Below are 22,838 nucleotides of genomic sequence, written 5' to 3'. Positions count from 1 at the left end.
TCCACCTCTCCCTGCCCTCTGAGTGGAAAAGGAGCATAGAGCTGGCAGAGAGACCAGAATGTCCCAAGTGGAAGGAGTAGATGTTCCTTTTCCTGACTCCAGCTCTGTTCTCTGCTTTGGCCATCTCTGCTCTGCCCTTCTATAGTCTCAAAGGCACCTCTGTTGCAAGGCATTGAACATACCTGGACTTTTTGCACTGGCGTGTGTGTGTGTGTGTGTGTGTGTGTGTGTGTGTGTGTGTGTGTGTGTGGAGTGGCTGTCTTTGGACCTGGTCCCCTTACCTCCCTCCACATGTGTCCCCTTCATTGTATGTGATGAAACACATCCAAGTCATCCTCAGGCCCTTAGCAGCAAGCTTTAGTTGCCTGCAAAGTTCCACATTTGGCCTAGGAGGTAACTTTGGGGTCTTGCTTCCTGAACATTTCATGCTGTGCCTGCGAAACTTGACGTAAACCAGCACCTTTCCTTTGTCCGGCTGCCTGCCTTCCTCCTTGATCAGGAATCGCCTGTCTAGTCTGCGTGCACTAGAGACATGGGGAAAGTGGTGCCCATGGGGACCAGAGTGTCTCGGCTGAGGCCCCATGGAGCAGGCTCAGGCCTGGACTCTGTCTTTTCTACTGTCACTGCAAACCACACTGCCAGCTGAAGGTGTCCCTGGCTACTGTGTCCCTTAAGTTGGCCGTCTGGGTAATCAGACTTGTCATCTCAAGGCTCTTAGTGATGCGCTACCACAAACCATTCTTCCCATTCCCCTTTCCCGCCCCTCCCCCCCAGGGACAGGGACCACAGCTTCAAGCCGCCATGTCCACCCAGGACCTAAATCTCTGTTAATGTACTTGTGGGCTGCAAAGGAGGCAGAGGACAGGGCTCTCAAGTTAATCCCTGGGAACTTGGCCTAAGAAGTGAGAGAATCCAGTGTGGTCGCGTTCTGAGATGGAAAGCCTGTGAGCTGCTGAGTCAACAGACTGCACCACGTGTGTCTCTGCAGTGCTTCTGACTATCTGGTGCCACAACACACACACACATGGACACACACACACATGGACACACACACACATGGACACGCACACACATGGACACGCACACACATGGACACGCACACACATGGACACACACACACATGGACACACACATACATGGACATCCGCGGCCAGGGCTGGGTCTGAGGGCTTCCCCCATTCTGCATGTAACAGATAGGCTGGGTGAGTCAAATAGGCACACCCCCACTTCTCCAGTTAGAGGATTACCTTCAACGTTCCTGATTATAGGAGAGTCCCCCTGATGTCCTGTGCCTCGTTCAGCCAGGTTCTGCCCGATCTCCAAAGGCACAGTCTGGACTTCTTATCACTTCCCATCCCCCAATGTCCATAAACACAACTTGCCACGGGCTGGCTATTCAAAGAGAGCTAGCCTTGTGGCCCTCCACTGTTCACAGGCCTCACTCCCTTGCTCTCCTGCATACACCCCTCCCTGCCCCAACTCCCAATAAGCTGCTACATGCTGACATTTTCATAATTTGCTCATTGATCAGGAGCCTTTTTTTCTACCATACCTCTTACAGTTCCTTCAGACCCCAAAGAAGTAAGGACGAGTTTCCAAAGGTGTGTTCTGGACCACTTCCGATGGACTACATTTGAACTGCCAACCCTCCAGAGTGTTCTGCTGCGCCCTAGCAGCCGAGAGCCTGGGGACTAGTCTTTCTGGGGCGCCCCAGGGAGCTGTGCCGGGGAGCCTTTGGGAAGGGATCAGCTCCCACTCTGAGGCAGGCGCTGCAGTTCTGTGCAGTGCGGGAAGGTCTGGGGCCACAGCTGCTCATGGAGCTGCAGAGCCACAGAGCTGCTGAGCTGGGTCACTGGGGGGAAGATGCTTGCTTGTACTGGAAGGGCCGCGTGGAGGAAGGGCTCCCCCGTGTTTCTGAGTGCCCGGGAAGGGTTCTCTGTGACAGAGAGGAAGGCGGTCCCGTGCATTCTTCAGCCCAGAGTGACCTCTGAGCGGCCACAAACAGGATAAAGTCCAAGCCACACAAACGTCCCTTCATGTTACCCATGTGGCAGTGGCGAAGCCGAGACTCACAAAACAGGAGCCTGGAGGATTGTGGGATCGGGATGTGCTGGGATGAGCCTAACCCTGAGCTCCTTCCTCTCTGTCCCCATTGTGACAGTCACTTCTCTGTGTAAGTCATGGGGTTGCCTGGGGAGGACAGCTGGCTCCTGGTCTGATGTCCCAGAAGTCAGGTAGCCAGTGGAGTCTGTCTGCAACCTCCACCATTTCGCACTTCTTTGATGTCTGTGAGCATTAAGAGGACTGAACGGATGGTGTACGTGTACACGTATCTATATGTATAGTATGTGTAGTGTGTATATATATGACATATGGTGGGTATTCATATAGTGTATGATGTGTGTACATGTGGTGTATATGCATGACATGTGTTATGCATATGTGTGTTGTGTGTGGTATGCATGTGTATGGTATGTGATACAATATGTATGGTTTACAGTATGCATATACATGGTATATGTAGTATATTTTTGTATGGTATGTGTGTATGTATAGTGTGTGTATGCATATTATGTATTGTGTGTGATAAATAGTGTATGGTGTGTGGCCTGTATATTGTGTGTGGTCTATATATGTATAGTGTATGATATGTATAAATATGATATTGTGGTATCTATATAATGGTATGTGAGGTATATATGTATGATATATGTGACATGTATATGTATAGTATGTGGTGTGTATGTGTATATGTATATGCATGTATGGTATATATACATGTATAGTGTGTGTATGTATGGTGTGTAGTATTATGGTATGTGTGGGGTGTGTGTATATATATTGATATATTGTTGTGTATATATATCTTAGTTAGGATTACTATGGCTGTTATGAACCTTCATAGCCAAAAGCAACTTGAGGAGGAAAGGGTTTGTTTGGCTTACATTTCCATTCCACTGTTCATCACTGAAGGAAATCAAGACAGGAATTCTAACAGAGCAGGAACCTGGAGGCAAGAGCTGACGCAGAGGTCATGGAGGGGTGCTGCTTGCTTGCTTGCTTGCTCCCCAGGGCTTACTCAGTCTGCTTTCTTAGAGAACCTAGGACCTCCAGCTTAGGGATGGTCCCACCCACAACGGGTGGGCCCTCCCCCATCAGTCACTAATTAAGAAAATACCCTACAGGCTTGCCTACAGCTGGATCTTATGGAAGCATTTTTCTTTCATTTGAGGTTCCCTCTCTGATGACTCTAGCTTGTGTCAAGTTAACATAAAACTGTCCAGTATAATATATATATATATATATATATATATATATATACATATGTATATATGTATATATGTGTGTGTGTGTGTGTGTGTGTGTGTGTGTATATATATATATATATATATATATATATATATATATATATATATATATATATATATATATATATATATGTGGTAATATGTGTTTGGAATGTGTGGTTTATATATGTATAGCCTGTGGGGTGTGTGTGTGTGTGTGTGTGTGTGTGTGTGTATGATGCATGTGGTGTGTATATGTATGGTGTATATATGTATGGTGTATATGGTATATATGTATGTGATGTGTGTGGTATTTACATGTACAATGTGTGTGGTATGTATACACATACAGTCATGAGTCACATAGAGACATTTCAGTCAGCAGCAGACTACATGTACCACACTGGGCCCATAAGATCTTATTGAAAAAACTTTCCGTTACCTAGCAACTTCATAGCCGTTGTTTTGTCTCACACAAGGCACTTCCCACAGCGCTGTGGCACTGCCTTTACGTTGATGCTACTGCGGTACCCAAATCAGGGCCCAGGTCATGCTGGGCTCTGTGTTTCAGCCTGGATTCATGCTGTAACTGAGAATAGGTCACCACATACCTGTGGGCACAGTGCATGGCTCCTCACACACCAGCTTTGTGGGCAGGGCTATGGTCCCTCCTCTGTGTTGTTTCAGTAGCTGCCCAAGTACATATGGAACTCGCTTTCTACAAAAGCTAGTGACTCTGAGTAATAATGGGTCCTGGGATAGACCGCTCTTCATAGATAATCACTAGATTGGGTCCTACGACAGGGCCTGGGACAGCACCAGATGTCTAAGCACGAGGTCATATAAGACACCTAAGGAAAAGCAAGGTGTCCTATGGTCCAGCTCGCCTGGGCCAAAGAGAACATTGGGTTAGTTTCTTTAGTGTCCCCTCCCCCTTCTGTAACCACAGCTTAGCTTCTCTGTCCTGAAACTTTATGTAAATTACATCTTATATCCAGTATTCCTCTGTATTTTCTTCTCCTTTGCATTGTCTAAGGGGTTTGTTTGTGCGGTTGTATGTCACTTGTGTCTGTTTATTCTCACTGTTGTGTCATAGTTGAATCTGTGAACACAGCAGCTCCTCTGTGTGGTCAGCTGTTGGCAGGCACGTGGGTGGCTCCTGGCCCAGCACCGCTGCGACCGTGCTGCTGTATTCTTGCGTGGTCGCCTCTAGGGATGCCTTGTACTCGTTTCTGTTAGAAGCATGAGTTCCCACCTAGGGAAGGCTCCCGTGTCTCTGACGTGCACGATGCTGGACTTTAGGCTTGGGGGAATGATGGAGAGTGTCAGAATGAAGTCGGGATGATCAGCACCCAGAGGGCAGTGACCACATCATAGAAACGGCACCAAGGAAAGCTTTTCCTGTCTGTGGGGTGAGCCATGTAGGAAGCCTCCAAGGATGCAGGACACCGCAGATGAAAGCGGGAAAAGCAGCCTTGCTCTGCGAGGCTTCACAGTAGGCAAAGCTTAAATGATTCAGATCTCCACTCCTGCATGGATGCTTCAGCACGCCCAGCTTATTGGAGCCCCTAGCCAGGGAGAAATCACTGTCACCATTCCCCGGTAGTAGTGAATGCCACACCGTTGTGCAGAGTGTTGCTGGGTCCTGAGGCATTGAGAATAGATCCCTGGCTTCAGCAGCAGAGATGTGGGCATGTTGAGTCCTGACTATACACCTCTGGAAACACCAACTCAGTGCGGATCCGCATCCAACAGTGTCCTCCTGATGCTTCTTGCTGCAATATTCCCTAAGGTGGCTCCCTCCAGCCCCCACCCATGCAGGCTAGCCAGCCTGAGGTGTCAGAGAGGGCCCCAGTGGCCCTCTCGGGCTTGGACCTCCTGAGAGCCTCTACCCAGTCATTTTCAGTGCCCTGGCCCCATAAGTAATGCCAGCCCCTCTCCTTGTCTCTTTCAGAATGGCAGCAAAGACAACTCCCTGAACATGCTGGGCACAGATATCTGGGCCGCCAATACCTTTGATTCCTTCAGGTAACTTCCTCCTTTTAGCTGATGTCCAGGGCTGGTGGGGTCCCCGGCTGCATCAGGACTTACAGGACAGATCCAGTATGGAGACAGGGAGACGAGGCTGGAGGGGAAGGGGAGCTGCCCGCAGAAGCTCCAAGAAAGGAAGAGACACATGGCAGAGGTCAAAAGGAGGAAGACTGAAGGGGAGGGAAAGAGCAGAGGAGGGACTGGAGACGGAGGGGGGCATGGAAGAAGGGGCACACGGCTATAATGGGAGGCGGAGGTGTCATATACACACACGCACACGCGTGCACATGCACACACATGCACACACTCACGCGCACACGCACACACATGTGCACATGAGCACACACACGTGCACGTACACACACACACACACACACACACACCCTTCCCGCCTTTCAGTCAACAGAGAAGAGGGACTGGGCTCTGTAGCCCAGTGGTGGAGTGTCTCCAAGGCATGCATGGGTTTGCATGAGCAACACACACAGAAGGAACACTGACTGGTTCAGATTTTTGAAGGTACCCGATGGTGTTTAGGACTGACCAGGCTCCTCAGGACTTGGGACATACCTCTGGTTCTTATCACTCTTGTTGAATAGTGATCATCTCTGCCCCATCCCCGAGCTACCCAACTCTGGGCTACCTGCCTACAGACTCTCCATGGTGAGAGTCCCAGGATGGGAACAGGAGAGCTGGTCCTGCTTACCTTATCCTAAGCACCATTTTGTGTTCAGGTGGCAGGTGTTTGTCCTTCTCTTCCCAGCCCTTCTTAAATGTAGGTATGAGACAAATTGGGTTACTGGGGACCCCTACAGAGTGGGCAGCCAGCCCACATTCATGTTTGGGGAGCATATATTTTCCCACAGCAGAGTTGACAAAAGGCAAAGGCCCGATACCTTGAGTTCTGCCCCAAGTGGGGTCTGAACAGGCCCTCCCTGCCCACTGAGCCTCCTGCCTATCCTGTATTAAGAAGGCTTCTTTTATTTGTCGCCCTCCCTCGCCCTCTAGTGGTGCCACCTGGGACCTGCAGCCTGAAAAGCTGGACTTCACCCAGTTCCACCGAAAGGTCCGCCACACACCCAAGCAGCCCCTGCCACACATCGACAGAGAAGGGTAAGGATTCTGGAGGGGGGGGTGCTCTTACATGGAGAGGAGTAAGGTGTGTCCGGGGAGAGCTTTGTTCCACTGCACAGGGGAAATGGAGTGGACCCATGTCCTAGGTGTCCTCCCTCTGCTTAGCCCAGGGCTGCAGCTGTACTGGTTTTTCTAGAGAATCCCTCCACCCTCCCCACCAGCCCATATGCCTGCTCCTGAGCAGACACAAGAGTGTCTCTTGTCAAGTAGCCGCTCTCATGGGTCACCCACTGGAGCCTCTAGGAGGTTTCCTTGAACACGTCTCAGATTCAGTAGGTGTGAGGTTCCTTCCCCCGAAGCCATGTCCAAGCTGTGGTTGGTAGACAGCTTGTAGTTGCATGCAGCCAGGGATAGCTATGAGTGGAACCTCCATTCAAAAGTGCAAACTTCCTTAAGACACTTTGAGGTGGGTTGTGAGTGTGTGTGAATATGTGTATGTGTGTGTGTGTGTATGTGTGTATGTGTTTGTGTGTATGTGTGTGGGTGTGGGTGGGTGTGTGGGTATGGGTGTATGTGAATGTGTGTGTATGTGTGTGTATGTGTGTGTGTAAGTGTGTGTATATGTGTGTGAGTGTGAGTGTGTATGTGTGTGAGAGTGTGTGTATGTGTGTGTGAGTGTGTGTGTATGTGTGTGAGTGTGTATGTGTGTGTATGTGTGTGAGTGTGTGTGAGTCTGTGTGTATGTGTGTGTGTGTGAGTGTGTATGTGTGTGAGTGTGTGTGAGTGTGTGTGAGTGTGTGTGTGAGTGTGTGTGTGTGTATGTGTGTGTGTGTGTGTGTGTGTGTGTACTTGATTTCAGGGCTCTTGAGCTTTAGCTGTAGAGATAGCTTTGTCCCACTGCAGTGTAGACTTAGTTAGACGGATCCAGGAGAGGCTGGACATCCACACGTCACACGAGCTCCCGCTGCAGTGTAGACTAGTTAGACGGATCCAGGAGAGGCTGGACATCCACACGTCACACGAGCTCCCAGAATGCTGACCTGCCTGCCGATGCGGGAGCTCCAGTTTGGGAACCAATCCCAGTGCAGACTTCACTGGCTTGTATCACCCTTGTTGGCTCCAGGAACCAGGATTACCTGCCTTTTAAAAGGGTGATCTCAGGGCCTGGGCTGCCCACAGGACATATATGTGGTACCAGCCGGACACAAATGTGAGACAGATAGCCATTGCTGCTTTTCAGTTTTTTTTTAAAAGTAGTGTTTACAAAGATAAAGTTTATGCAATAATAATCAACTGCTTTAAACCACGATTTGACAGCATTGAGCGTTTACAATGTTCTGCGGTCACTGCCTATCTTCTTACTGCCCTGGTCTCTTCCAGTCATAACCTCCTGTCCAGCCCCTCCCCTAACCCCTGGTAACCACCAATCTGCTTTCTATTTCTGTGAACTTATTCCCCACCCCCCGGGTGTTATAGAATCAGAATCATTTCTGTCCTTTCTGTCTGTTGTCTTTCCTCTCAGCATTTTAAATGTTTGATCACAAGCATCCACGGACCATTCCTTTTTGTAGCTGAGTAATACACTGCAGCTACTCTATGGAGTAGCTGAGTGATACTCCATGGAGTAGCTGAGTGATATACTCCATGGAGTAGCTGAGTGATACTCCATGGTGCCAGCTATTCCACCATTATTCATTCATTTATCTATTGGTGAAGATCTGGGTCCTTTCCTTTGGGCTTTTATAAAAACTTCTGCTTGGGACATTCCGTCGTGAGCCGGATCTGTTTGGGTCCCTCCTTATGGGATAGCCCAGCCATGCGGGAACTCTGGGTAACTTTTTCAGGAGCTAGAAAGTGTTCCCAAAGCTGAATATTGTGCATCGTCACTTGCAGTGTAAAAGACTTCTGATTCTCCCCAGCCTCCGCCTCAGTCTCCCACTTTCGGACTCAGTTTCACTGTTATGATTCTATCTGTTTTCCATCCTGTTCTTGCTGCCTGCTCCCATCTCCCTGTTACTCTAACACTAAACCTAACTGACGTGATGTCTTACTATATGCCATGTGTCCTCTGGCAGCTGCTCTGCCTCTTGGTGGCATAAGAAGCTCTGAGCAGGGACCTGGGAGCAGTGAGGGCCTCACCCTGTTTTACAGGCCAGAGTAATGGGGTTCAGAAAGAGTTAAATAAAATACCCACGTAGCCGGGCAGTGGTGGCAACATGCCTTTAATCCCAGCACTTGGGAGGCAGAGGCAGGTGGATTTCTGAGTTCGAGGCCAGTCTGGTCTACAGAGTGAGTTTCAGGAGAGCCAGGGCTACACAGAGAAACCCTGTCTCAAAAAAAACCAAAACAAAAAACAAAAAAACAAAAAAACATAATGAGGTAAAAATGAGGGACTCTGGAACCCTGTGGAGGTATTTCCTGGGCAGCTCCTGTCCCTCCTGTGTGTATCCCCTAGGTACATGTCTGGTGACACGAGTAGAGAAGCTGAGGCTTGGGAAATGTAGGTGTGAGTGGCACTTTAGTTTGTGAGTGGCGAATGAGTGTGTCTGAGTTAGGGTTTTACTGCTGTGAGCAGACACCATGACCAAAGCAAGTCTTATAAAGGACAACACTTAATTGGGGCTGGCTTGCAGGTTCAGAGGTTCAGTCCATTATCATCAAGGCAGGAGCATGGCAGCATCCAGGCAGGCATGGTGCAGGAGGAGCTGAGAGTTCTCCATCTTCATCCGAAAGCTGCTAGCAGAATACTGACTTCCAGGCAGCTAGGATGAGGGTCTTAAAGCCCATGCCCACAGTGACACATCTACTCCAACAGGGCCACACCTTCTAATAGTGCCACTCCCTGGGCCCGAGCATATACAAACCGTCACAGGGTGGGTCAGCTTCACTTACACAGGTGAGCAGGTTGTGGGAGGTGCTGATTAATGGCTGCACAGAGAAGATTGTTCTGTACCCAACAACACTGCCCCCTCTAAAGCCAGAAGACCAGGACACCCCACCCCCACCCTCACCCCGTTCACCAGCTGCAGGTCCTACTTCTTTGGCTAGGCTCGCCCACCAGCAGAAGCTGACTCAACTCTCTAGGGATGGACCCCCTGGTCCTGGACTTACCCTACCACTCAGGATTTATGGGCAGTGCCCTGTGGCCACCTTGTGGCTAGGACAGGAACTGCGCCCCCTTGGCCTTGCCATGTGAAAGATGGACTCCAGGCGTCCAGCCGCTGCAACCTGCCCCCCCCCAGCCCCCTCCCCCACAGCAGGTTGCCAAGGCTTCCCACAGCCTGTGTTCCATAGAGGGACAGAACCGGAGCGAGTGGTTGCCTTGGCAACCCTGCTGGCAGCAGTGACTCAGCTGGTCTGCAGCCACCATCTGCCACACCTGCAGCTCAGTAGGAAGTTTCACCCTGGCCAGGCAAGCTAGTACACTGCCCAATGCTGACCTCAGACTGCTTAGGTGAAAGGGCAAAGGCCAGGCCCACACTTGCTCGATGGTATCTGCCATGGGCTGTGAGCCCAGTTCCATCTGGTGAGTTCAGTTCCCAGGCCTGTTTTACCCACATGAGACCTTAAAGAGTGGGAGCAGCCATTCCCATGGGGCCAGTTCCCCACGGCCTTCTTCCCAGCATCTCTGGCCTGCGCATAGCACACAGTTGGTGCTTCCACAGGCCAGTGACACACAATTGGCGCTTTCCCAGGCCAGCCCATCACTGTCAGGCCGAATGATTAGTCCAAAGATGGCTGCATGGTCCAGGTAGGCTTTTCCCTGCCTCCTCACTGTGGGCCAGCACTTCACAATGGGTGTGGTACCCAAGGTCTGGCCTTTCTCTTCTCACCTTATACCTGTCACACCTTCCTCGTGCCCTATCTGCTCCATCTCCACCTGCCTGAGCCTGGGCAGCCCTGGCTACCTCTGCCAAAAGCCCTCCGCTTCAACACATACCTTGTTCTCCAGAAAAATGAAACCCAAAGTCCAGCTTACAGGGTAGCTTGATTTGAACTCCTGGCTTTACTGTGCCTCCCACTCAATGGCCTGTGACCCTCCCCTCAGGTGGTCCTCCCTCCTGCTCTCTATCCATCACCTCTACACCCCGCCCCTCTGGGTTCCACACCATCGCCTTGTACCCTGAATAGGGTACTGGCCACAATTCCACTGGGCTATCTCCCACCAGTTCCGTGCTTGATAAACCTAGGTTCCAGACTAGACCCCTAGCCCAAGTGTAGCCATGCCTGATGAAGAAAAGAAAGGTCTAATGGGAGCCAAATTCAGATTCAAGTTTTCTCCCATCTAAACATTTGCTAGTTTGGCCTGCCAGATTTTTTTTTCCCTGTCTGGATTTCAGGACACAGACACACACACAGACACACACACACACACACACACACACACGCACACACACACCACCAGACTATTAAGACTCTTGTCTCATGCTGCCCTCTAGTGTAGCTCAGGCTCACAGCCCCAGGAGGTGCGTTTTCAATTTCCTCTTACCAAGCGCTCTAAGGTGCCTGTCTGGAACCACACCTGGTTTGTTTTCCTTGTCAGGAAACCAGAGGCGATGCTAGGCAAATACTTTTTAAAAAGTTACTCTGGAGTTTGAGTTGAAGCTGGAGGTGTTTGTCCCTGGGGAGACTCAGGGATGAGAAACGTCCCCTCCCTGCCCCTCTGCCTGTACCAGCGTGATAACAGTAGGACTGGCCGTGGCAGAAGGTATATACTTACCTTGGGCCTTATGTTCTTATCATTTTAATCCATGAACCAGGTTATGATTTCAGGCACTTCTATTACCCCCACCCCCCAAATGAAGAAGCAGATGTGTAGGAAACTGATTTACAAAGTCCCTCGGGAAGGGATGCATCCAGAGTACAAACTCTGGCAGTCTGGGGCTAGCGGCTGTACCTTTAAGTGGGCAAAAGAGTGAGCGCTTTGAGCGGTGAAGTGGGCCGGCACCCCCAGTCTGCAGCCACACCCATCCACAGACCCTGAATACAGAACACACAATCTAGCTGAGTGGCTGCTGTTGCCAGCTTGAAGGCAAACAAAGAGAAAGAGGCTGCGCTGGGTTTCTGCCATCTCCTGCCTGCCTGTGTGACTTTGAGATGGTTGTTTGGTCTCTCCGTTCGCTGTTTTTCCCTTTGGTGCAGTGGGGCCAAATGAACCAGCATTTTCAGGAATTGTAGGGGTAGGGTAGTCATTAGCTGGGAGCTTAGCAGCTGTGCCTAGAAGGGGGTATATCAATGGGTTCATCGCCCACCTCCCTTCAGATGTGTGTTGCAGGAGAGCTACAGAAGTCCACCCTAGGGCCATTTCCTTGGCTGAGTGGCTGAGAGCAGGCCCACACCTCTCCTGACCTGCCCCCTTCTCCTGCAGCCAGGCAGGGACAAGAGCCTGATGAGCCATCCTCCCAATACATTCTGTCTTTTGTGGTCCTAGATGTGGAAAGGGGAAGCTGGAAGATGGAGATGGGATCAGCCTGAACGACATTGAGAAGGTCCTCCCAACCTGGCAGGTAGGTCCTCAGTCTTCTCTGCCTGGGCACTCCTGCCCCTTGCTTCAGCCAGTGATGTACTACAGCGTGGGCAATAGGAGCAGGTAGGTAGAATGGGGACTCGCCAGGGACCAGCTGTCCCACTGACAGTGTTTGTGGCAACCCACCTTGGTGATACCATAAGGACACCCTGTCTCTTGAATGAAGGGGATTTGAGCTGGCTACCTCTCAGCTTGGAAGTTTTCCCCTTGACCCGATGCCACAGCAGGTGAGCATTCTATAGCACGCTCACATGGGCAGAAGATCTACAGAGTGTCTAATGTGGCTTTTGAAAAATGAGCTTGCCCTGCCAGCTCCGGCACCTGCTGTGATTGTTGATTCTGTCCTTGATTGTGTTCCTTTCCCAGAATGGGTCAGAGCTCTGAGACAAAAGAGGACAGTAGGGACCTAGCTGTTCCAGAGATGGCACATAGAGCCATGGTCCCCAGGGAAGGGACTGAAGAGTGGGGCTCGTCTCATTCCCAAATCTTTTATTCACCACACTTTCCCATCTCAAACTTGTTTTTTTTTTTTTCCATCTTCTCTCCTCTTTGCCCTGCCTCGAGCCTGTCACTGCGAGAGACCAGGGAGTCTACAGTGTGGACCCAGCACTTGAGTGAGGGCGGGCTGGCAGGGTCTCTTTCCCCATTCTCTCTCTGAGTTTACTGGGTTTCTTAAATCTGGAATTTGTGTGTTTGTCGTATTTTGAAGTGTGCGTGTGATATATGTGTGTGTGTGATGTGATGTATGTGTGATGTTTGTGTGATATGTATGTGATGTATGTGTGTGATGTGATGTGTGTGTATGTGATGCATATGTGTGATATATGTGTATGTGTGTGTGATGTGTCTGTGATGTATGTGTGTGATGTGATGTGTGTGTATGTGATGTATGTATGTGATGTATGTGTATGTGTGTTTGATGTATGTGTATGTCATGTGTATGTGGTGTGTATATGTGTGATATGTGTATATGTAATGTGTGTGTGATGTATGTATGTGATGTTTGTGTATGTGATGTGTGTGTGATGTGTGTGTGTGATGTGTGTGTGATGTGTGTGTATGTCGTGTGTGTGTGTATGATGTATGTGATGTGTATGTGTTATGCTTGAGATGTATGTGTGTGTGATGTGTCTGTATGTCCCTATGTGTATATATACACAGAGCTGGCAAACAGGGTTTCCCTCAGTTGCCATCTCCTTTATTCTTTGAGACTGAATCCTACTTGGCTTTCTATTGCTGTGGTAAACATCATGACCAAATGCAACTTGGGAAGGAAAGAGTTAATTTCAGTTCACAGTTCTATTATGAAGGAAGTCGGAGCAGGAAGCTGAAAGCCTGAACTGAAGCAGAAGCCATGGAGGAGTGCTGCTTACTGGCTTGCTTCCCCTGGCTCGCTCAGCCTTCAGGGATGGCACTGCCCACAGTGGGCAGGGCCTTCCCACATCGATCATAGGTCAAGAAAATGCTCCTTGAGACCGGCCCCCAGATCAGTCTGACGGAGTGACTTCCTTCATTGAGGCTCCTTTTCCCCAGATGACCTGAGCTTTTGTCAAGTTGAAAAATAAAAAAAAAAAGCAAAACAAAACAAAAACAAACCTAACCAGAATATAGACCACCCTGGAGCTTGACAGTTCAACTAAACTGGCTAGTCAGCAAGCGCCGGGCGGGGGTCCTCCTGTTTCTACCTCCCCTAGCTGGGATCACAGAGCACCGTGCCCAGCTTTAACACAGATTCTGGAGTTTGAACTCTGGCCCTCTTGCTCTCACACCAGCACTTTATAGCCGGCCACTCCCCAGCCTGCACATTTCCAATGTCTGCAGGCCCCACTTCTCATTCCCCAGGGCTTGCCAGAAATCTGCTTGTTTTTTTTTAAAGGTCATTTCCCCACTTTCTTTATTTGGGGCAGCTTCCGCTGTCATGCCCTCATGCCCACTCTTCTTTTCTTGTGATGTCTAAGCATAGTAGTGCCCCTCTGGTGTGTTTTCTCTTTTTTAGAAGTTACCGTGGGTCTGTCTCTCCTGCCTTCCATCTCTCATGTGTTTTAGCGTGAGACATAACTTCCGGTCAGTGTTTGATGTCCTTCTCCACTTCCCTATGGCTAGAACCATTCCATCCTGTTTTGTTAGTTAGTTTCTTTTGGTAGAGTCTTTTCTGTGTAGCCCAGGTTGGCTTTAAGTTACTGAGTGCTAGATTACAGGTGTGTGCCACCACGCCTGGCTTATAGGTCATAGTTCCCAGCCTGTCAGAGTCAAGAAAGGAAGGAAGGAGCTAGTGAAGTGGCTCGTGGGGGGCAGGGGGGAAGCTTGCTGTACAAGGTGGGCCGCCTGAGTTCAATCCCTGGAACTCACACAAAGATGGAAGGAGAGAAGGACTCCACAAGGTTACCTGCACATGTAACACATGTTGCCTGAGCAGCTCCACATAACATCATGTACATGCATGCACGCACACATGTATACACGCACACGTTCACACACACAGGCAAATAAGTAAATTCTTTTTACAAAACAACTGCAAGAAGCATGTAAGGAAGAAGATGTTTTGGTGAGTGAAAGTGTCCTGCCTTCACAGCCTCATCTCAGAAGGACAGGACGGCATTGCTCTCCCATATGCCATGTGGCGGGCTGCACAGACTGAGCCTGCTGCATTATGGGAAGACCTGCTCAGCTGCAGTCTCACACAGAGGACTCCGTGATTTTAAAACACTACAGGAATCTCCTACATACAATACAGTCAGAAACCTCAGGTCCCAGCGGATTCTGACCTTGGCTAAGCCACCGCATGGGGGGAATCTGCATTTCCTATAGGTCTCCCTTCACTGATGCTGACACAGCTCTCTAGACGAGAATTCCAGGTCCCAGAGAAGCAGCTCTTCAGGGGATGACTGTTCTGAGAGTGTGTAATACCCCTCAAAACACCACACAGCTGAAGGTGCCTGCCAAGTTGTCTGCTGAGGCTCCTGAGTGCCAGCTACGCACTCAGTAGTAGTGTTAGCGTGTGCCGGGCTTCACTGCATGGAGTCACATATAATGCCATGCAAGATGTCTTGAACTCCTAGCCTCAGTCACTGAGAGCCAGTGACTGGAGAGCGTGCACAGGGACCATCAAACACTGTCACTTCCAAATTTACCCAGAAGGCACTGCATGCTCAAGTGAAGACCGTGAAGACCACCATATAAGAAGGGGGCCCCTCTCTAGCTTTGGAATTCCCCTTTGGAATCCCTTGGCATGTGTAGAGATAAATGAGCTCCCAGGCAGGAATCCACCAGCTCCCTTCCCTCCCATCTAGAGCCAAGAAGTAGATAAAGGGGGTTAACCTGAGCTCATTTCCCACTGCCTTCCACCCTCTCCTCAAGAGAAGATAGACACTGACGTCCCTCCAGCTTTGTCCCTAACAGCTCCCCTTCCCATAGAGGCCCAAGCTACTGTCCAGTGTCTTGATCCAGTTAACCTCCCCAGACTCCATCCTGGGCTCGGTCTGCCCTACCTGCAGTGCCGCTGGGCCCAGGCCCATCCGCCTTGATCCTTCATTCCTCTTTGTTTTCCCTCTGCCTGGCATCTAGCTTGTGCTTGTTCTACCTTATAGGCCTTGTCTTGGTGAGGTCACTTCCCCTGTGAAACCCTCCCCTCCCAGTCCCCCACACCTCCTCTCACCCCTGCAGGATGGTTCCTGTCCCAAGGTTCCTTCTCATTCACAAGTCAGACTAGATGAGGACACTGGAAGGCTGTAGTTATATGTCCTTCATAACACACGCTCAGGCCATGCACACCTTCACAATATAACCCTGGTCCTTGAGAGAATGCCGTTGAAGAATGGTCTTCTAGAGGCATGACTGTGGCTATCCGGGGATTACAAATTGGGAGTTTTATCTGTCCTGTCATTGAGCCCATTCCCTTCACCCCTACACCTCCATACTGCCCCCCAGCTAAGAGCATCCCCTCTCACTTCCTGCTGATACTCTTTTGGATGTGGTTTCTGGGATGTGGCTTTTCCATCGTCTCTTGCGTTAGGATATTATAGGCCATGACACAGTATTAAACCCTCAGATCTCAGTGGCTGCCTACACAGACACTCTCCTGATACTGTGCTGAGGGATCTAAATGTCCCCCAAGTTGTATCCTCGGGGATTCAGGGGTCCAGTCAGACCCCGTATGTCGTCTTGCCACCCTAAGGGTATTTAGGTAGCCCTAGCAGAGAGAGAGTAAGGGGTTCATGCCCTGGGTCTTAAACGTTTGGTCCCACAAGAATTACTTGGACAGAATTAGTCACATGACTACACTCGACTGTAAAGCAATGGGGGTGGGGGCAGGCAGCTGCTCAGTGTGCAGCAGACACCGCCACCGATCAATCATCCTCTCTCCTTCCCTCACTCAACTAACCTTCTCAGGTAGGTTCTCTGACCTGGCCTTTTAGAGAGAATGGCATTTGTTCCTCAAGAAGGACACGGTCCCTTCAAGGAAATGACAGGAGTCACAGACCGAATGCCCCATTGTGAGAGCTGTAAAGGCCCAGCATCTTGCCCAGGTCACAGTCCCTTAGGGTGGCAGTCTGTGTCCCCTCCCGTCAGGCGCCTCCTTCCTCCCCAAGCTGTTCACTTTCTAAAGCCTTGGGACTTCAGCTCAGAGCAGAGGACCCAGTGGCTCCAGGCTTCATGACTGTGGTAGCTCTCCTGGGAGCACTGGGGGGTGGTGGGGGAGGGCATGTCCCAGCTCAGAGCAGAGGACCCCAGTGGCTCCAGGCTTCATGACTGTGGTAGCTCTCCTGGGAGCACTGGGGTGGGGGGCATGTCCCAGCTCAGAGCAGAGGACCCCAGTGGCTCCAGGCTTAATGACTGTGGTAGCTCTTCTGGGAGCACTGGGGGGCGGGGGGGGGCTGGGTATGTCCTCAGTTGGAGATCAGATGTGACAGTGTTCCCTGGTCCAGCCCCTGTAGCCAGAGCCCAGGACCCTACCCTTGGCAGTCCTACCTGGGTGTATTTTACAGTGAACTGTGGGGCCTAGGGAGAATCCCTTTTTGTGCAAACCATAGACATTTCCATTGCTATTGAGGCCTGTGGGCCTAGATCCTCAGAGCTATCTATAGTCTTGGGGTAAGTAGGTGTCCATGTCCAGAGATCACACCTGCATCTCTAGGAACCCCAGCTATAAGAACGGCTCCCTACCCACAAATAGCATTTAGTAAGGGCCAATGTAGGTGAGGTTCGGCTTTGTCCTGTCCCCCTTTAGATAGTGTGTGTGTGTGTGTGTGTGTGTGTGTGTGTGTGTGTGTGTGTGTTCTGTGGAGGCCAGAGGACCACCTCAGGTGTCATTCCTCAGGCACTCCTGCCTCCTTTGAGACAGGGTCTCTCACAGGCCTGGGGCTTGACGGCTAAACTGGCTGGCCAGCAAGTCTTGGGAATCCCCCTGTCTCTCTCTCCTCAATGCTGGGATTGCAAGCATATACATTTAATGTGGCTTCTGGGGGTGTGTGTGTCAAATTCAGGTCCTCCTGTTTGTGAGGCAAGTGTTTCACCTACTGAGCCACCTCAGCTGGTGATGTAAGAGTCACCAAGGTCCATCCCCCTTGTGGCAGCAGCAGGGGAGGAAGAGCGGGAGACTGGGCTGAGTGAAAGCCCAAGGCAGGCTTTACAGCACCCACGAGCACCTGCCGCTCTGTGCGGTTCGAGCCTGCCATGGCTCTCTAAGAGCATCAGAAGGCGGCATGGACTCGGGGTTCAGTCACTCTAGGTGGTGAAACCATAAGGCAGGGCAGACGGAGCCTGGGACCCACATGGCAGACCATATGGTGGGGCCCTGGGGGACTTTGATATGCTACTGTGGCACTGCATTATGAACTGACGCCACGGTCTGCCTGCCATTCTCAGTGCAGCGGGCGGGCATTCGGTTACCGTCATGGATGGCTGCATGCTGCCACTAGAGGGTGTCAGTGCACCGCTCTGCCACTAGAGGACATCGATGCACCGCTCTGCCACTAGAGGGCGTCGATGCATCGCTCTGCCACTAGAGGGTGTCGATGCACCGCTCTGCCACTAGAGGGTGTCGATGCACCACCTGCGGGCTCCTTGTCTGGTTGAGCAAGGACCCTGGTCCCCAGCGTCAAATCTTTCCTCCATATCAATGCCCAGTGACCACATTGTCCCAAAACGCCCCTACTCAAATTTCCGAGGAGAGAAAAAAAAGTAAAAGACACACCACTCAGGGCCAAACACCCTCTACTATGATAAGATCGCCAGGAACCCTCAGAGCATGTGGCTGCTACCCCCAGGAAGATGGTTACACAGGCAAGAGGACGACGGCCTTTCCAAGGTGCCTAAGCATGAAGCATTGAGTTTGGGGAGCTGGAAAGGGCCAGCCTCCCTCCTTGGAAAGACAAGAACTGGTAGGCCACACAAGAGGACAGATGAGGGGTCCCTGAGCTGAGCCATCCCAGTTCAAACTCAGGGAAAGGAATGGGTCAGCTCCTCTTGCAGACCCCTGGCCTTACCTCCGTCCCACTGCTAAAGGAAATCCCAGCCTGGGCGTTGTCACCTCCAGGTGTGATGGCTTCACAAGCTATTTCCCTTCATTGCTGATCTCTGCCCCATCCACCCCACCTCAGGCTTCTTAGCAGCTTTTGTAGAGAGATACCAAGCTGTCATGCTGTCCTTCTGATCTCTAGGCAGCCCCGGGATCTCCTTCACATTTCCAGGGTACAGAGGGGAGCCTTGATGTCCTGATGGAATGCCCCTTTACCCCCGTGCTCACGTCTCGGGTGCCTTTAGTGTGTTCTGTAAAACTCTTTAGAAAGGCAGTGTTACTTGATGCATCTGGTGGTTTTTCTTACAGTGTGTATGTGGTGTTTTTGTTGTTGTTGTTGTTGTTGTTGTTGGTTTTGAGGGGTTTTGGTTTGGTTTGGTTTGGTTTGGTTTGGTTTGGTGGTGGTGGGGGGTTTGAGGGCTTTGGGTTTGGTTTGGTTTGTTGCTATTGTTGTTGTTGTTGTTTTGGAGTTTTGTTTTAGAGACAAATCTCACCGTGCAGCCCAAGCTGACTTCAAACTTATACCAGCTCACCTTCTGCCTCCCGTGTGTGGGATTTATACTCACGTGCCACTATGCCCAGCTAGAGACATGTTTTGTTCCTTTCAGGCAAATGGTATGCCATCTGTGATCTGTTTGGCAACAGGAGTGACAGTACACCTTACTTCTTCGTTTTGCGTCTCTGCTAGGAAATTTGTAAACTAAATTCTATGCCTGTCAATAATTATTGGTTGGCTCTGGGTTAGCTGGGTTAGGAAAACTGGGCCAGGCTCTTACTGAACGTCCTGCATAACTAAGTCAAATGGAATGTTTTGCCTCATGAATGTGCCCAAGACACTCCCTGTGGTGGACCCCAAAAGGCCCAGGGGACAGTAAGTAGCCTTTTGACCTCAGGAGAATGTGTCTGAAGCATTTTTGTCCCCCACACAAGAGGACAAGAGAGGGCAGAAGACACAGATGAGAATAGTTAATTAGGGGTAAGCTCTTAGATTCTTCCCCTCCGTGCATCAAATGAAGACTGGGTGGAAGTTCCACAGTCACCTCACCCCCTGGAAACCTGAGGGGGCAAAGGTAATTTCAAAAGGAAAAGCAGTCACCCATAAATGATAGCCAAGCCTTCCCCCTGCTTCATCTAATACTTGGCAAAGTAAAAGCTGGTGTTGGGGCAGGAGCTGCCTCGGTCCTGCAGCAGGTGGCACTGTTACCATGTGATAACAGGCGTCTGACAGGCATTGCGGCTGGAGGGGCTGTCCAGATGGGAAAGAGTGACTGTCATTCCCCAGGGCTGTGCTGTCTCTCTTGCCAAGTCTTCTGGAAACTTCCGGGATCTGGGGACTCGTAGGCACAGGATTAGTAAAACATCCCGAAATGCCTAGGCACAAAAGTCACATGAACACAAAGCCCCATGCACACACACACATACACACACACACACACACACACACACACACACAGCCCAGCCGTCAGCCCTTAAGGCTGTGAGGCTCTTAGTCACCTCACAGTCCTGAGAGAGGAGCCTTCTGACTTCTCTCATTCCGTGCACGAGTACTGACTGGGTACCTTTGATGGACTGGGTTCAAATGCAGCGCCTGGGTACCTTCCCTGTAGGTGGTGCACAGCATTCTCTAGTGTTCCCTCAGCAAGACACCACCGATGCGCGTTTGCAATGACTACCACTTGCTAACACACACCAAGTGCTCTCTTGAAGACACCTATGTCTTTAAATTTTTTTTTTAATGTATTGGCTTTAATTTTTTTTCATACAATATATTTTGATCCTATTCTTTCCCCTCTTCCAAACTCCTCCTGTGTCTTTCCCACTCCCCTCTTGACTCAACTTCATAGTCCTTCTCTGTCTCTCAAAAGAAAAAAAAGTTCACAAACAAACAAACATGGAGTCTGTTTTGTGTTGGCCAGCTGCTCCTAGGCATGCAGCCTGCCCTGGAGTATAGCTGATAGACCCACTGAGACTCGATTGGAGAAAACTTATTTTCCATCTCCTGGCAGGTGTCAATTGCTGGGGGGTTTGTCTACTTTGAACCTATGCAGGTCCTATGTATTCTGTCACAGTCTCTTGTGAGTTTGTATGTGCATCAGCCCTGTTGTGTCTGGAAGACGACATTTCCTTGAGGTCACCCACCACCTCTGGCTCTTACAGTCTTTCCACCTCCTCTTCTGCATGGCTCCCTGACCCTTGAAGGGAGGTGTTTGATGAACACATCCTATTTAGAGCTGAGGAAATACATACATACATATATATGTATGTATATATATGTGTATGTATATATATGTATGTATATATATTTGGGGGGGGTTGAGACAGAGTTTCTCTGTATAGCCCTGGTTGTCCTGGAACTCACTCTGTAGACCAGGCTGGCCTCGAACTCAAAATCCACCTGCCTCTGCCTCCCAAGTGCTGGGACTAAAGGCATCCCAGGACTAGGAGCAGCTGGCCACTGCCAGGCGAGGAAATGTCTTTTACTGAGTTCATTTTGCATGTCTTCTGGTCAGATGTCGCCTTCCCAGTAAGACCCTTGGAGCTACGCTGTCCCTTGGCTCCCTGCCTCCCCCTCTTTACCCTTCCTCTTGATACCTGTCACCACATGCTATATTGATCGTATGCTTCTCTTCATTCGCTCACTAGTTGTTAGCTGCACATGGACATGTCCAAGGGGCTCATGGTTGGATGTAAATGAGCCCCGATTGCTCTTGTGAGAGCAACCTTACACTCACTCTGGTCCAGAACATTTATCTCTACCACATAGGTGCTGTGAATAGAGCCTGTATGTCCTGTCCCTGAATTCTCAAAGCCGCCTAGTGACAGGTTCGCTCCATTGTCATTTTATGGTCTGGAGAGCGGCGTCAGTCACCTTAGGATTTGGACAGCCTGGCCCACTTGTTGACAGCGAGGAGAGGGCGGCAGTTCTGCAAGCCACTTTGCAGGCTCTAGGTAGCAAAGGATGTGCAAGTTAGAGGTGAACGCCGTTTCTTGATTGGCACAGAGAAAGTGGCTGTCTTTTCTCTCTACTTCTGAAGGTGATCCATATGGAAGGGGGTGGGGAAAAGAGGAGGAGAATCCTTATGACTGTTTTAAGGAAGGGTCAAATATCAGACAGGTCTCCGAAGCTCCCCCTCCCTGCTGGCCCTCCCCTCCCCCAGAGTCTCCTCAATTAAGACAAAAAGAAGATAAAAATAAAGGAGACCAGAAGCTCTTCAATCCCTGGCTTCCCGTCTGAGGCCCCAGGTAGCAGGGCCCATGCTGAACAGGGAGCACCGTGCTAGTGAGCCTAGCCTATTGTTATTTCCACCGCTTGTGAGTCTTTTATAGAAATGACTACTTGGGAGTTGAAGACTTCTGGTGCTGAGAACCAGGAAGGGCCCTGGGGAAGAAGCAACTGGCTGAGCCCAAGCAGGTTCCCACGGGCCCTTCCCACTCCCATGAGGAATAGAATCCTGGGAGCCAGGATCCGAGGTGGCAGCTGCCGCCCGCCCGCCCTCGGAACTGGGTAGGGCTGGCTTCTAGGGGTCCAAGGAGCTTACCATCCTTACATGACCCGGAAGGAGGCCAGGGTCTGGCCACCTGCAGTCCACACACAAAGGCTAGTCCTCTTGACCTTTTTTTTTTTTTGCAAGTTTTATTGCCGTCTAGCCTCTGCTCTCTGTTTGCTCACTGGCTGGGGCAGCGTTGGTCCTCGTCGAGCTGTATAGCCAGGTCACCGCCCTGTTGACTCCGAACCTACAGCGTTTCCTATCCAGTCCTTAACAGAAGAAGGCCAGATGCTGGCCTGGAACATCAACGGGAAGAAGGCCAAGCCATTCCCCCTCCATGGAGCATCACACACCTCATCTAAAATAATCCTGTCAGGGCCTCCGTTTCTTCAGCGGCACGGTGAGGATCGTTTTGCCTGTTTGGCATTGTGAGACTAGGCTAGAGTCCAAGGCGTGAGCCGCACAGAGATGGACGGGCATGTGTAAGTTGCCTTTGCAAAGCGCTTCCTCCACCGGCCCAGTTCCAACCAGAGTGAACACACAGGAGCAGGCTTGACGGACGAGGAGCCATGCTTGGGTGGCTTGGAGTGGCTGGGGACAGAGGTTCTCTCTCTTGGATTCCTGTGGCTCCCTTAAGCTAAGTGCTGCAAGAATGCCTGCCATTAGCTCACTAGAGAGGCTGGGAGCTTCTCCCAGCCACCCAATCCTCTTTGTTTCCTGTCCACTCCTTCCCAAAGCGTCCCTCTCTTTCTTCTTTGAAGCCATCCCGAGTAAATCAGACAACCTTGGCCCTCAGAGCCTCCCTGGGCCTCCTGGGGACTTGATGCTAGGGCAGCTGTGAGTGTGTCTCATGTTTCATGACTCCTCGTGTGTTTGTGCTTCCCAGAGGAGGGAAGCCTTGAACTCAGTCTTGGTTG

The 22,838-nt window shown here is 50.6% G+C and overlaps 1 protein-coding gene across 5 annotated transcripts in view; it reads left to right on the top strand.

Annotated features, from left to right (window-relative positions):
* The window catches only part of Ctif (cap binding complex dependent translation initiation factor), a 273,785-nt gene that overhangs the window by 85,124 nt on the left and 165,823 nt on the right, over positions 1-22,838 (top strand). For all 5 annotated transcript variants that reach the window (XM_031366057.1, XM_031366055.1, XM_031366053.1 and 2 more), the window contains 3 exons: positions 5,242-5,315; positions 6,324-6,428; positions 11,821-11,896. In XM_031366057.1, the coding sequence (XP_031221917.1) occupies positions 5,242-5,315; positions 6,324-6,428; positions 11,821-11,896 (255 nt within the window). The remainder of the gene's footprint in view (positions 1-5,241; positions 5,316-6,323; positions 6,429-11,820; positions 11,897-22,838) is intronic.

Source organism: Mastomys coucha, unplaced genomic scaffold (assembly GCF_008632895.1).
Source record: "Mastomys coucha isolate ucsf_1 unplaced genomic scaffold, UCSF_Mcou_1 pScaffold13, whole genome shotgun sequence".
Lineage (NCBI taxonomy): Eukaryota > Metazoa > Chordata > Mammalia > Rodentia > Muridae > Mastomys > Mastomys coucha.
The sequence above is the reverse complement of the archived record's forward strand: the minus strand, read 5'-3'. Positions and strand labels throughout refer to the sequence as shown.